This window comes from Anastrepha obliqua, chromosome 5 (genome assembly GCF_027943255.1).
Source record: "Anastrepha obliqua isolate idAnaObli1 chromosome 5, idAnaObli1_1.0, whole genome shotgun sequence".
NCBI lineage: Eukaryota > Metazoa > Arthropoda > Insecta > Diptera > Tephritidae > Anastrepha > Anastrepha obliqua.
This window is the reverse complement of record NC_072896.1, coordinates 112,233,704-112,248,977: the sequence shown is the minus strand read 5'-3', so window position 1 is coordinate 112,248,977 and position 15,274 is coordinate 112,233,704. Positions and strand designations below refer to the sequence as shown.

The 15,274-nt window shown below is 35.6% G+C and overlaps 1 protein-coding gene across 1 annotated transcript in view; it reads left to right on the top strand.

The window, feature by feature from the left end:
* The window catches only part of LOC129247071 (nitric oxide synthase-like), a 256,053-nt gene that overhangs the window by 198,354 nt on the left and 42,425 nt on the right, over positions 1-15,274 (top strand). The window contains exons 12-13 of the mRNA XM_054885967.1: positions 397-501; positions 1,074-1,138. Of these exons, the coding sequence (XP_054741942.1) occupies positions 397-501; positions 1,074-1,138 (170 nt within the window). The remainder of the gene's footprint in view (positions 1-396; positions 502-1,073; positions 1,139-15,274) is intronic.

Genomic DNA, 15,274 nt, shown 5'->3' with positions numbered 1-15,274 from the left:
TCAAATAAAGGAAGTTCAAGCATTCGTTATACGGAGGAGCTGAGTAACACCACCAGCACAAAACAAAATATGTCAAAAATCCACACAATTTTTGAGCTACATTAGACTTGGCTTTTAGTATACAAAACTCAATGGGATATAAAATTGCGTACTTGAAGTTCTTTCAATATTTCTGATTTTTTTAAATTGTTAAACTTTGATAAGCATTTATTGATTTTTTTTTTAATTTGCACGAAGGTCAAAACTTTGATTGTTATGGGTTTTGTGAGTGAACTATATTTTCATGAAAAAAAAGAAACAAATAAATTTCCAGAACTTGTGAATAAGTTACTTACTGTGTATGCGCTAGTTACTTAACGCAGCAAATGAACTGATTGTATTCATGCTTCATTCCAGATTTACTGCATGTCCGACTACGACATTTCGTCTATAGAGCACGAAGCCTTACTCATTGTGGTAGCATCAACATTCGGTAATGGCGACCCTCCAGAGAATGGAGAGGTAAGTGAGGTTGCAATAAAGAGCAATAATCTTCCATTTACATATTTAATTTTATATTACACCAAGTGAGACAGGAAGAAAGTTAAGTAGTAGAAGAAAGCAAAGCAAAAGAAAAACCTCATTCAAAAGATTCAAATAATAAAATAAGAAGAAGGCATAAAAAACACGAACCGCCATAAAGCAAATGGCTTTATTTGATTTGGTTATAATAAAGTTTGCCTGCTATTTGCTTATCTATCATTTGCCTAGCTTACGAGTGTACGTAATTTACCTAGCCTGCGTCAGTGCGTACCACAGGGCGTATGTGTAATCACACAGGCGTGCCGGCTATGGCTAATGAGCCTACAAAGTGTAGCTAGCAAGCAATCGTTTTTCATGCTCAATGAAACATTACGACTCGCTCATTTAATGAATGAGAATTTCATTGCGTACTGAAGCTTTGAAATGTGCGTGTGTGTGTGTGTCTAACTTACTATTGTTTTTCTTTTTTCTTCTTTGCTGCTTGTAATTTTTTCAAAATTTTCTTGGCATTTTTGCTGGTTTCTTTTTATGTTTTCTTTTTATGTTTGCAGCTTTTCTCACAGGAATTGTATGCGATGCGTGTGCAGGAGAGCAGCGGCGATGGTCAGGATTCCAGGTAAGTGAAATTGTGGTGAAGGAGTGCGGGATTTGGTGTTTTTTCTATCAAAGTGAAATTAATGCGTCAAAGTTCAATTTGAGCTGAACGAGGAATTTGCTATTGATGGTGGGAAAATAGAAATTTAATATTTAATCATTTACTTCGTGAAATGAAAATTTGATTTTTAATCTGCATTTATTTTCTGTTGAACTTTTATTTACATTTTTCCTTTTCCAACTTCATTGTTTTTCTTAGAGTTTCAATACTCAATGCTGCTTTGAATTTTAAAATGTGCTCAAATGAGTTGGAGTTTAAAGTTTTTTTGGCTGGTCACAAAATTGGGCTGGGGTGCATAAATTTATTTAGACTTTCAAGGCATGTTCAGCATGATTTTGTAGTACTTAAATTTTGTTTTTTATGATTTTTTTTTGTGGCTTGGCCATCTTGTGTATCTATGAAAGCCTTTATAATAAATGTTTGAAAAAAAATTCTAAAAACCACATTTCAATGAACACACAGGCATAAGCCATACGCATAAAAATTCGCATTAATTTTTGAACACCACAAATCGCTAAAACTCAATTTTGCCGCACAAAGCATTTGCTGAAGGCCAACAGGTTTGCCTGCCGAACAACCAAAACTACATTAATATACATACATACGTTAGATATCACATAGTTGGTGTATCTGCTGCTTGTGCGCCTAAAATTATGCAAAATGCGTAACGCATGTTGGACGCTTTTTTGACAACAATGCAAAAATAAATTTATTAATAAATTATGCCAGCTGAAAAGTTTGAAATGAGCCGTACCCTGTCCAAAATGCTGACCAAATCATTTAAATTACCTACTCTTATTGAGGATTTAATAAAATTTATTGGGAAATGATAATGAAGCGACGCAGATTTATAGCATACATTTAGGTGCTTTCAAAATATTATATAATAGCATTTCTCTGACAGTAAAAAAATAAGGTATACAAATAAAATCACTCAAGTAGCTTTTCAGTCCTTGATGCACACAAGTAATGATATTTGAATATTTTTCAAGTACAGTAAACCCTCGAATTAACACACTTCGTTATATGAAAGGAAAAAAAAAGAAAAAAACATTTAAGTTTGTCATGTTCTCTGAAAAAGACACGATTTTATAAAGTGTCTAGTAATACAATAAATAAATGTTGAAGAGGTGAGACTCTCCATTTCATAGAACCATGCAAGTATGTGTAGGTCTATCCGCGCATGAATAAATTTTTGATTTGAAGAAAATTTAAAAGTAAAATCTCTCAGACAACTTTTCAGTGTTTGATATGCTCAATTCGACATTTATGAATATTTTCCAAGTACAGTAGACACTCTAATTAACAAACTTCGTTGTATAAAATAATATAATGTGGCGCGCTTCCTAAGAAAATCAGGATCCCGTGAATTTTTGGGCAATAAATGAATTTTGAAGTAGTGAGACTCTCCACATTTGTAGAGTATGAATACCACACGTCTACCCGAGCATAAATACATATTTAGTTTCAAGTAGACATAAGAATAAAATCACTCAAACCACTTTCAGTCCAAATATTTTATATTAACAGTAGCACCTCGAAATAACAAACTTTGCTGTATTAAAAAGAAAAAACAACAAAAACAAAAATTTGTGTTTGCTGTATCCCCTGAGAAAATTTGGATTTCGTGATGTTTGGGTACTAAAGAAATTTTGTAGTAGTGAAACTCTCCACATTTGTAGAGTATACCTTACATAAATATAAAAATATAAAATCTCTGAAGCAATTTTTCAGTCAATGTTGGGAGCTTGTGAATATTTTACGATTACAGTGGAGCCTCGAAATAACAAACTTCTTTCCATAAAAAAAAAATAAAAAAAAAAAAAAATAAGAGTTCATATTTGCCGTGTTCCTTGAAAAACCAGGATTTCATGAAGTTTTGGGTAATAAATAAATCTTGAATTAGTGAGACTCTCAACATTTGTAGATCATCCATACCATGTATATTCGAATTTTAAGCAAATACAAAAAATAAAATCTTTCAACTTTTCAGTCCTCAATCAATTCTAGATTTTTAGATATTTTCAGTAAATATTACAGTAAATCCACGAATTCACAAACTTTTAGATATTTTCTAAGTACAGTAAATCCACGAATTAACAATTTTCGTTGCTTCAAAAAAATTATTATTTGTTTTCTGAGAACAGCAGATATCATTTATATCCGTATAGAGTGTCTGAAATCAGATTAAGCACTTGCGTGTCGTTTAAGATAAGATAAATTGATGGCTTGTGGCCAGTTTAAAAAAAATTCCATCGAGTAGTGATCAGCTAATAGTTTTGCATAGTAATGTAAAAACAATAGCCCACGGTATAGAGCTGCCCTACTATTATACACTGAACAATTTCTCACCAGCCGCACTCGATGGAGGAGTACGTAGAAGCAGGCAGATATTTTAACTCATTTCGATGTTTTTGAATATTTTCCAAGTACAGTAAATCCTCGAATTAACTAACTACAAAAAAAGAAATAAAAATTCTTTTTTGCCGTGTTTCCTAATTTTTTTTCCAAATATCAGCGATTTGCGAAGTTTTGGGTAATTCAAATATTTTGAAGTAGTGAATTAACAAACTTCGTTGCACCAAAAAAAAACAAAAACAAAAAAATTAAATACAAAAATTATTATTTGCCGTGCTCTCAGAGAGGCAGATATAAAAATAAAATCTCCCAAAGAATTTTTCAGTGCTTGTTGCAAGATTTTTGAATATTACAGAATTCCAGCGGAACTTCGAAATAAAAAACTTCGTTATAACAAAAAAACAATCGTATTTGCTGTGCCCCTAAGTTTTTGCAAATACTGTTAGAGTCGGCCTCCACGTCAAAGCGCGTACATATGTGTACAGTCTATAATAAAATAATAATAAAATTATTACCAAAGGGATTTACCTAAAATTTTTTCATTCTGCCCTTCGCCATTCTTCATTTTTTCGGCCTTATAAGTATATTTATTAACGTTCAAAAATATATGTATATACATATAAATATTACAAAACCGTCGATCAAACAAAGTAATTGTTCTTCCCCCCTCCCCTTCGTTATATCGCGGCTTCACTGTAACACAATAATTCCATTCGCTTTTAAGCTCTTGCGACATATTAATATCACTAACGAGCGCTCGTACTCGCACTCCGCAATAATATTGCCTACTTTGCGGCGCTGAAGCATATGCTTCAACAAATTTCACTTACACATGTACACACGCCCACATTTACATATGCACAAGTAGTTAGTGTCAATACCAATATCAAATTTTCTTTCATGCTTGTACGATTGAATAATTTCCGTATTTGCTTGTGCCAAAAATAATTCCATGTTATTTGTATCGGCTGACAACTTACGAGCGTAGTATTGTTCAGATTTCCCATGGCACAACTTTGACAACAAAAGCAGCAACAGAGCAACCAACAAATGTGTAGTGAAGCAATAAAATATTTAGTGTGTGTATTTATTTGCATGCGAGTCTTCCCTAACAATAATAATACATAATTACTTAGCGTATGTAGGTGTAGTATGTGCGTGTGAGTATAGTATAAGTGTGTGTATGGCTATATGTATGTGTGTGAAATGCGTACTTTGATAAACACTCACACTTGAATGCTTGTGAATATATTCTTCAAAGAAATAATATTTGTTCCCTTACCCCTTTTTAAAGCGCTTGAAGCTGGTGCTGCTCGATGCTCTTAAGAAATTTTTAAACAATTCTGAAAATTGGGTTTTATAAAATATTTTCAGCAATATTAAATTTAGATACACTAAATGCAATTCAAACTCGTGCAGGCTTTAATTAAAATAATTGCTCGCAATGTGGAGAGTCTCACTACTTCGAATTTTATTTGAAAATCGTAGTTCTGTTCTGTTTGCGGACTGTGAGATGAAAAAAATAGCCCGCACCCTGTCTACTCCGTCCACCGTTGATACTGAAGTGCCAAATGCCCTGTCTATATGTAATGGGAATAGATTGTTTTTATAATATGGGTCCCCTCGATGCTCCCAGCGGCGCTGGCTACAGTTATTAAAATGAACTTATAAATTTACATATATTTGAAATGCTCTCGAGCTCAGAGCTCCCTTAGACTTAGGTTGTCTAACAAGCCATGGGTAATAAGCCAAGGCAATCCCTCCATTTGGCACTAAACTTTGACTTAAATCCAAGGTTGTGACTATCGGCTCAAATTAATGGAATTTTACCATAATATCAACGTTCGCTGCTTAATAGACTTGACTGGGCTTTGATGTTAATAAGTGGCTAAAAGATTTCCAAATCTATATCTTTAGCTTTTGAAGCAGTAGCTTTAGTAGATAGAAATATTAAATTTTTTCCCCCGTGGTTACTAGTTGGAACAAAGGGACACAATTTGTATCGGTTTCAGTAATGTACCTATGAAATGACACTTTTTTCAATTTCGAACGTTTATTAACAAAAAATGGTTACATATTTAATCTTCAAAATAATAGCCATCGCTAGCGATACATTTTTCCCACCTCTCAGGCAATTTGTGGATGCTGCGCCAAAAAAATTGTCCGTCTTTGGCCGCAAACCAATTATCGAGCCATTTTTTTGGCTTCTTCTTTTGGCTTGAAGCGCTGCTCGGAAAGTACGTGGCCCATCGTACACTAAGTCAAATTCTTTTTTTTTTGAAAGATTTTCTATTAAAAGAAGGTCAAATTTTTTATAAGCAACTAAAAAACGAATATTAGTAGGCTGGGCAACTTTTAATTTCTTTGGTAAAGATGTGAATGAGGTTCTTTCAGAAAAAGAAAATTATAAGACGTTATCACGTCAAAAAATAATAATAACATTAAAACAACAGGTATTATTAACAAACTTGGTTTTATTTTAAATTCTTCAAGTAAATCAAATTAATAAAAATCAATAAGAAGGCATATGCAAATACAAATACGTGAATTTATATATGTACATATGCGCATATACATACACATATACGCTCACTTAAGTAGGAGAGAGCAAGATGTCGAACGCTGCCGTTCGTTTGCTTTATTTGCTTTGTCGTTCGTTCCGCGCTTTCGCTTGCAGTTCATTCAAGGTAACGGCAATGAGCAAGGTAACGACACATTTTTTCGTGCGTGCAGCCTGTTAAATCGAATTATAAGACGTTATCACGTCAAAAACAAACATACAATATGATCTTGATCTTCTTTATCTGGCGATTTATAATGGAAAGTCCACTGTCTTAGCTAATCCTTGGTCTCTTGTGTATAGTGATGAAATCAGTTCAGTTACGAAGCCGTGAGAAAACTATTTTGCTTGTTTCTGAAGCTACGAATCCGCTGAACCAGAATTGAGCCTCGTCATCGAATTTTTTACTCAAAACCAGCGATCTGAACGCTTGGCGCAAAGAACACTTCGCTCGAGAGTATAGGGCCTCGACAAGTCTCTTCAATCGTACACGGCACTGGTCTGTTTATTATGAGCCTTTCCATGTTATGTCGGCAACTGCTAGCTCGGGCAATATTGAACTTCTTCAAAGTATTCTTTGGCCGACCGCAACCTTTGCTCCCTTGCGGGTTCCAGTCCAGTGCCATTATTGTGATGCAATTTAGCATCTAAGCATGTGTCTTATCCAGTGCCCCATTTGTGGAGGAAAGATTGTATCCTCTGTGTGATGGTATCTGAGACCAGCCAACCATACTGAGAGATTTGCGAACTCGCCCATACAGTTGGCAGCTTCATTTGATCCGCCATCTGCCGCGATAGTGCAGCCCAGCTAGCAGTTGCTTTCCACAAATTCCATCGGGCAGCCATCAACCATTAAATCCCTTGCTTCACCACCACTCAATCTTTGTCACATCCACCGCAAACAACAACCGTCCAAGCGGCAAATCAATACCAGAAATGTGAAAAGGTTGAATAAACTTGACCATTAGAAAAGTTAGCGAAATGTAATTTTACGAATGTGCATTGATTTACGTCAGAGACATGCTGCCTGTCGGTCACCCACTCAACTATCGGCGATTTCTCTTGCGCGTTAAATTCCTTACTCTTCTCTTTGTACTCGCAGTCCACACAGATGTCAAACTTTTCATTGATTGCTTGCGTGATTTCATGTACTAGTTAGCGTAGGAAATTCTATTGCTTCATTGTGTTGCAGTAACTTTTAGAAAAATCACTTACGTAGCCGCACTCACTTTGGTGTTGAGTTTATCGGCACGCACTGCCGCTTTACCACCAATTTTACTACCTTTTTGTTAAAATATATTTTAGTGCTTTCTAGATTCATGGTATGAATTGTTTACCCTTCCATTTGCTCGTTAAATAAATACATTTGCTACTTTTTCTGCGAGTTTATCTGAATTTTTTCGATTCTTCGTTTTTTTCGCATACTTATTTTATTCGCCATGACTGTATATAAGAATGTTCTTATTTAACTCAATTTGTAATCGATTTCATGTTTGCTTTGTGAGCCACACAGACCGAAACAGTGTATTTGCTTTTCTACAACTCATTATAATTTTATGCCCGAAAACTAATTTTCAAGAGTCACTCGAGCTGTTAGTAATTTTTTTCTAACATGATTTTGATGCCTGCAAATTTATACTTTAGCTCACTTAATTAAAAGTTGTCTGAGGTATGAAATGGCGTAAAGATTGACCGGAAATTTGCCTTGCAATGTTACTTATGGTACCCAAGACCTAGAGAAAGTAGTTAAATGGTATGGAGAGACAGGAAAATTCCCACCCCATTCATTGCTTCTCTGCAAACTTTTCAATTTTTTTTTTTAATTTTAGGAGTTTATCGAGCAAAAGATAATAAATACGTCTCCTCCCCTGTCAATACATCTCACCCAAAAATATACCTTTTAAGTAAAGCGAAATCCGGAAAACGACAGAAAAAATGCTTTGTGCTATCCCTATCATCCATACAAGATGCATACAATGGATAATCGATGACGTCTTCTTCTTCATGTTGATTGGCGGGATAACCGCTTACACAATTTTGGCTGAGTTTAATAAAGCGCGTCAGTTGTTTCTTACTCGTGCTAACCGGCGCCAATTGGACGCGCCAAGTGAAGCCAAGTCCTTCTCCACCTGATCTTTTCAACGCAGAGGAGGCCTTCCTCTTCTTCTACCACCAGATTACGGTACTAGCGAATACTTTCAGAACCGGAGCGTTTATATCCATTCGTACGGGCGGCCGCCGTAGCCGAATGGGTTGGTGCGTGACTACCATTCGGAATTCACAGAGAGAACGTAGGTTCGAATCTCGGTGAAACACCAAAATTAAGAAAAACATTTTTCTAATAGCGGTCGCTCCTCGGCAGGCAATGACAAACCTCCGAGTGTATTTCTGCCATCAAAAAGCTCCTCATAAAAATATCTTCCGTTCGGAGTCGGCTTGAAACTGTAGGCCCCTCCATTTGTAGAACAACATCAAGACGTACACCACAAATAGGAGGAGGAGCTCGGCCAAACACCCAAAAAGGGTGCACGCGCCAATTATATATATATATGACAAGCCCAGACAACGAAGCCACTGAATCTTTATTCACTGCTCTATGTCTATGCCGTCGTAAAGCTCATACAACTCATCGTTCCATCATCATCGTGCCGTCATCAAAAACGCTCTTATGAAAAAAGTGCCTGAGTGGTTAAGTCCAGTGTCACACGAGAGAGAGCCGGCTCATCTGAAACTTCGTGTGGTCCTTCCCAATTCTAACGTCGCTGCTGGTATTGAGCAACGTCATTTTGCATAGCCGCAATAGTTTTGTGGGGATACCAAATTTAGGCATCGCGGCATATAGATAACTCCTTTTCGTACTGTCGAATGCAGCTTTGAAGTCGACGAAAAGATGGTGTATGCCGATTCTCCTTTCATGGGTCTTTCACAAAACTCGGCGTAGAAGTAGTGGGCTGTGTGTAAAAGACCACGCAAGTGGGCAGTCAATGATTGCCATTCACTTGGGATTGGTCAGGTCACTTCTTTTGCATACGGTCCAAGCAGCTCACAACTTCCGGGCTCCGACCAAGTATATTCTGGTTAGCTCCGGAACATCCGTTTGAGAACGAGCTTCATACATTAGCAAGCGAAACAACCCAGTATAACTGGGCGTTGCGTTTCGGATCCGCCACGTAAAAAGGGGATCCCAATCAATGAAAACCAAAACTCGTGCAATGTGCCTTGATAATATGTAGGTTTAATTTCCTTTATTCACTAGAGGAGCTAATAAAAACGTGCTCTAAAATTTTTGTTATGAGCTCATAATGCCAATCTGTCATTAAGGGGAAAGTTTACGAACACGCAGTATTTTGAAAAAAATTACCACCATCAATTCTGAGTTCGGGATAGTAGTTTGAAGAACTCTTCGCTAATTTTCGGTTGTAATAATCGCCATTTTCCTTTACAAGGACAGTTCGGGTCAATAAAATTCACTGTCGAATGTTTATGTGCCAGTGAGACTACTCAGCGACGTATCGAAAATAACGCAACTGTGTGCACTTTAACTCAAAGTGTGCCACATCAGCCTATTTTATGCCATTGATAGAAACTAAAACGCTTTAGCAAATTTTGCTTAGCTACATCCAATTATAGACTCACCTTTGCAATATCAATTAACTCAATAAGTGGTAGTTTCTTAAACAGTTGAAGCGCGAAAACTTTTCCGATTGGGTTGGGCAAAATTTATGTGATTTCGCTGCTTGTATGATATTTCTACATCTTGTCAATGTTGGGGAAATTATAAGAACAGAGTAACTGCTAGAGATTGATTTTCCGCTTAAATTGTTTGGTTGATTGAAGATAGTTCGCTAAGTTTCCTGATTCGCTAAGTGAATTGACTGTAGCTGAAAATATTTGCAATATCCCAGTTGCCCTTATCGCCAAAATAGTCTCGGTCGACGCTAGCAGTACCACGCGCATTTCTATTCAACCAAGCACTGCCACTTCCTAGAAAAATGTATATGGAATGCCTCGTGCTTCTACAAAAACGACAATAACAACAACCCGTGTACGCTGTTTGCAAGACATTTCCAGCAATTTGCACAAACACATCGTCACCCAACATTAACGCTTCAAAGGAGGTTTAATATTACGCAGTTTAACTTCAATTGAAGTATCAGCCTCACTGAAAATCTGCGTACTGCGGTAAGATTAGCTTACTAATTGAAGCTCTAGTGTTTGTGGCCGCCAAAAGGCAGCAAATTCTAATCGCTGAATTTAACTGGCTGAACTACAATCAAATTAAACACCTGACGCTTTACAAATGTCACCTTCACATTTGCATTGCTTTGTACTCATGTGTGTGTGTGCATTTGTTAGAGTGTGAAAGTAATGGCTTGAGGCATAAGTACTCGTGTGAACGAACGAGTTTAAGTAGTGATCAAAATCAAATTAAATGATTTCTTAAATACGTGTGAAGATATGCTCGTGTAGGCGGAAAATGTCGCTTGAAAGTTTTTAATATATCATGCGAAATAATTTTATAACGTTGACGGTCGATGGCTTTGAATTTGGATTTTGATAATATTTTTTATCACAAGCGTTTCTCTTGCCTTGCTATTTTGTGAAAGAGTTCATTGTATATTTATTTAGCATGCATTTACTAGGGTGGTCCACAAAAACCGCGAGTGCTGAATAAGTACTTTCATACCCCAGAGTTAATTTGTATTAAAATAGAAAAAAAACAGGTTTTTTTAATGGTGCCGCAAAGCCCATGAACCCTATGTACGTATTTCAAATGAAAAAAAAATAAGTTTTTCTTTACAAATTTAATATACATATAATCGCTAAAAAACTAACACTATTCAATGGTAAAATAGTATTTTTCTTCAGAAATTATCAAACTTTAAAATTAAAAAAAATTATATTTTTTTTTTATAAATTAAATGAAATATTTTTACACGGTCGAACAGTAAATCCATAAAGTGAAAGTAGTGGATATTTTCTTCAACTAATATCTATAGCTTTATTTTGCATGTCATTGCCTGCTGAGGCGCGATTACTACAAAGTGGCACAAAATTAATCACCCTATGGGCAGATTTGTACTTTTTGCAAATGGCATCGTACGACAATCATATTTAATACTTGAGAATTAGGCAGGTGCAGGTTATAAACAGACAATCAATGCAGCGTGTAAAGGTCAAAATACAGATTTCCATCATTCAAAACCATTTTTTTGTTTTTTATTTATTGTAGTAAAAAAAATGATTCAAAAACAAAATTAATTTTGCGCCACCTTGTATTAGAAAATAAATTTTGAACCGTGACTACACACAAGCCCATTTTGGCTGCACTTTTTTATTAACCTCATTGTTAGCTCCACAACCTGGTTCGGATCTTGGCTGGATGTAACATTTGTCTCCATTTCGATTTATCCGGCGTTTGAGTTCTTCAGCAACGTATACCAAATAGCTCAGCGTTCCGATCTATCCAACCATCGGAGTTTTTTTCGTCCTTTGCCTCTATTTCTTTTGCAAGTACCCAGTAGGATTTTCTTCGGTGGGTATGTTTCATCTGTCCTTATAATGTGACTAGCTCGCCGTAGACGGTTAAGTTTTATAGTCGTGACAATATCCGAGTGGTTATACAGTCTTCGAAGCTCGGGATTAAATCGTATTCTCCAAATACCGTTTTCGAAAACAGAACCAAATAGTTTTTGTAGGATTTTACACTTAAAAGTCCAAATATCACTTGCGTTTAAAAGTACTGGCACGATAAGAGTACGATTAATTGTTTTTTTTTCGCTGATCTTCCAAAAATGCGTCTTTTTAGGTAGTTTTGTAACGCAAGGTGGCATCGATTCGCGGCAAGTATTCTTTGTTCGATTTTCGTCGTTATGTTGTTTTTATTGTTGATTTTGACACCGAGATATTTGAGTTCCTAACCAATTTCAACAATTTAGCCCTTTTCTATACACTGCGTTCAGGGCCGTGGAGAGAGTATTCGGGCCCCGGGGGAAACTTGAGATGCGGGCCCCTTCAAATTTTTTTTATTTATCAAAATGCGTATTATGTTATAGTGATATAACATTTAAACATTGAAAAACTCATTGATATAATTTTTGATAGAATTAATTATGAAATATTGATTAAAATGCAGATCTGAAATAAAAAACGCAGCTGAAAAAAGTTAAAATTTTTTATTCATTTTGTGAGCCTTACAAATATTTGAAAATGACTGCCACGATGCTTAGAATTTTGTTTTTCTTGCTTTAGCTGAGGCAAAAGCTCTTATAATATCATCGAAGTCGAGTTTCCTTTTTTTGGACACTGGATTGTCATAAATATTCAAAATAACTTGTTTTATGAAGTATCTAAAATGCGAAAAGTGTTCACTTGTTCAGAACGTATATGTTTTAAACTCAAAATAATTGACAAGATTACCAGAATGTAACGTTATTTCACACAGCAAACTTTTTTTGAAAGGGGCCACGCATTAGTTGCCGAAACATAAAAAAATAAAATAAAAGTGTGAAATTGACTGGGGAAACGAATTTAAAAAATTATTTATATAATAACACACCCAGTGAAAAATCAAAAATTTCTAGTCTATAAAAAGTATTATTGCTATCTCTACATTTAATTTTTTATCAACGTAAGGACAAATTGCTTTAAAGAATAACTACGTTTCAAAATCGGTCTTCATTTAAAATGCAACTATCTAAACTTAATCTAATCATCACTATAATTTATTTATTAATTTATTCTTCGTAATCGTGATCATAACATTCGATATGGTGACACCAAAAAAAGTCTGTGACGGAACTCTGGTAGAAGTATTATTTACTATATTTTTTCAAGCAGGAAATTTCTTGGAATTACCCTCGAGTCCGGGCCCCTCTGAAAACTCTGGGCCCGGGGGAAAAAGTATCCGAATATATTGACTTCTTCATTTTAAATAATTTTAATGAAAATCAGGGAAAATATGGCTGATTACAGGTATCTGCGCCCTTAATTTTTTTATGAAAATATAGATCACTCTCCAACAAAAACAGTTCACACTTTGTGTAAATTAAAAAAACATCAACAAATTTTGATCAATATTTCGCACTTTCTAAACAGAATTTTTTTGAAAATTTTGAGCATGCAGTTTTATGGCCAATTAAAGCGAAAATTTCAAGTAACTCAAAAAGTGTCTTAATTTAAAATTATTATTGTTTTTTTTTTTTTGCCGACGGTCTTGTGCCTTTTCTCCATATTACAAATGCTCGAATGCCTCGAATGGAACCTAACCAATGACTGGTACAAAAACATTAACTACGCAAATATCCATGTAACACATACCTTACTATAAAAAACTAAAAAAAACAACTGCCCGACTAGACATAGAATTCAAAAGTCTTTGGTTAGGACACATGAAAATAATGCACGGCCATCTTAAGAATAACGCAAACCCAAGACATTGCACTTGCAACACAGATATCATTACTCATCTTCTCCTGAGGTGCCCACTGAATGCCACCTATGGAGAACAAATATTTACAAATCCAAATTCACACCTCTCAGTCACTTCTGTTGAATCAATACCCTAATAGCTTAGTTCCTTAAAATCAAAAATCTTTATCATACGAGGGGTGCCTTTTATATGTCGGGATTAGAGAACAAAAACAAATTTTAATCATCGAAAATCACTTTATTGTTTTTCAAAATATTCTCCATGAAGATCTATACACTTTTGCATGCGTTTGAACCAATTGTCGAAGCACTTTTGCCACTCTGAATGAGGTACCTCCAAAACATGCATTCTGAATGCCGCAACCGCTTCTTCAGGTATCAAAAAACGTTGACCTCTCAGTTTGGTTTTTACGTACGGGAATAAAAAGAAGTCATTCGGTGCCAAGTCAGGACTGTACGGCGGATGACCCATTAATTCGATGTTTTGGGTGCTCAAAAATGCAGTTGATTGAGCCGATGTGTGAGAGCTCGCATTGTCCTGGTGAAGAGTGATACGTCTTTGGCGATTGGTTTTCCTAACTTCTTGGAAGACAGCTGGCAAACAAACAGTTGTGTACCACTCAGAATTTACTGTTCTGCGTTGTTCTAGTGATACAGTTCCGACATGTCCAGTTTTTCCAAAAAAACAGGCGACCATTTGCTTGGAAGTGCTTCGTGCGCAAACAACTTTTGTTGGATTTGGCTCATCTTGAAACACCCATACAGTCGACTGCTGTTTACTTTCGATAAACACTGGTCCTTGATGGAGCTTCATCGCCAAAAAATGAATTAAGTTCATCCACGCAATGTTGCTGAGTTAATCCACGTCGAAAGTTGTAAAAAATAATCGCACGAAAATGTTCTCGATTTAATTCCATTTTTGGACCGAGGTGAATCTTTTAAGTTACTGTAAACAATACAAATAGCGCTGGTATTTCAAAACGTTCTGAGTACGTAAGAGCCAAAAAATGTCAAACTTTGCGATACAGCTGTCAGTTGCCAGATTGCAACACCAAGGTTGCCAAATCCCGACATATAAAAGGCACCCCTGGTATGAATAAAAAATGGGAACATGTACGAAATTATCGGGCTTAAGATCTAGCTGCTATAGCTCACAACACAAATAGTAGTTTATAAGATCTATATTGTAAGCTAAGTTTTTTTAATAATATAAATAAATAAATTCGATTTGATTATTTTCAGTGAAGCAACTACTTTTCGATTCATTTTTTTTATTGGCCAGAAAAATCTTTTTCACGAGTCATTCCAGCTTTTAGTAGAAATGCTCGCTTAGACTCATAAATGGCTGTTAAGGGTTTAAATGTAGCACAGTTTAGTAAGTAGCATCGCTCATTCCATCTATCGTTAATTTAACCAAAAATGTTTTATTGAGTTTCCAAAACTGCTAACTTCTTAGGCTGAAAAGGGTTATGAAATTACGAAAGCCTTACTTGTGAGATATAAAACAGGTTTAGACATTTTTTGTGGAATACGAAAATAATTATTTTCGTACAAATTAGAATTGAAGGGCCGGCCCCTCCGTTGCAAGTGGATTTTTTGACCATGGAAAATTTCATTTTGTTTTATTAAAGTTTTTGTTTCATTTTGACTTTACAGTGACAATAAAATCAAAGACACGCGCGCATTCTAGTAAGATTTAATTTTGACTGACTGGTAAATTTTGTAAATGGCCTCAGACAAGGTGATTG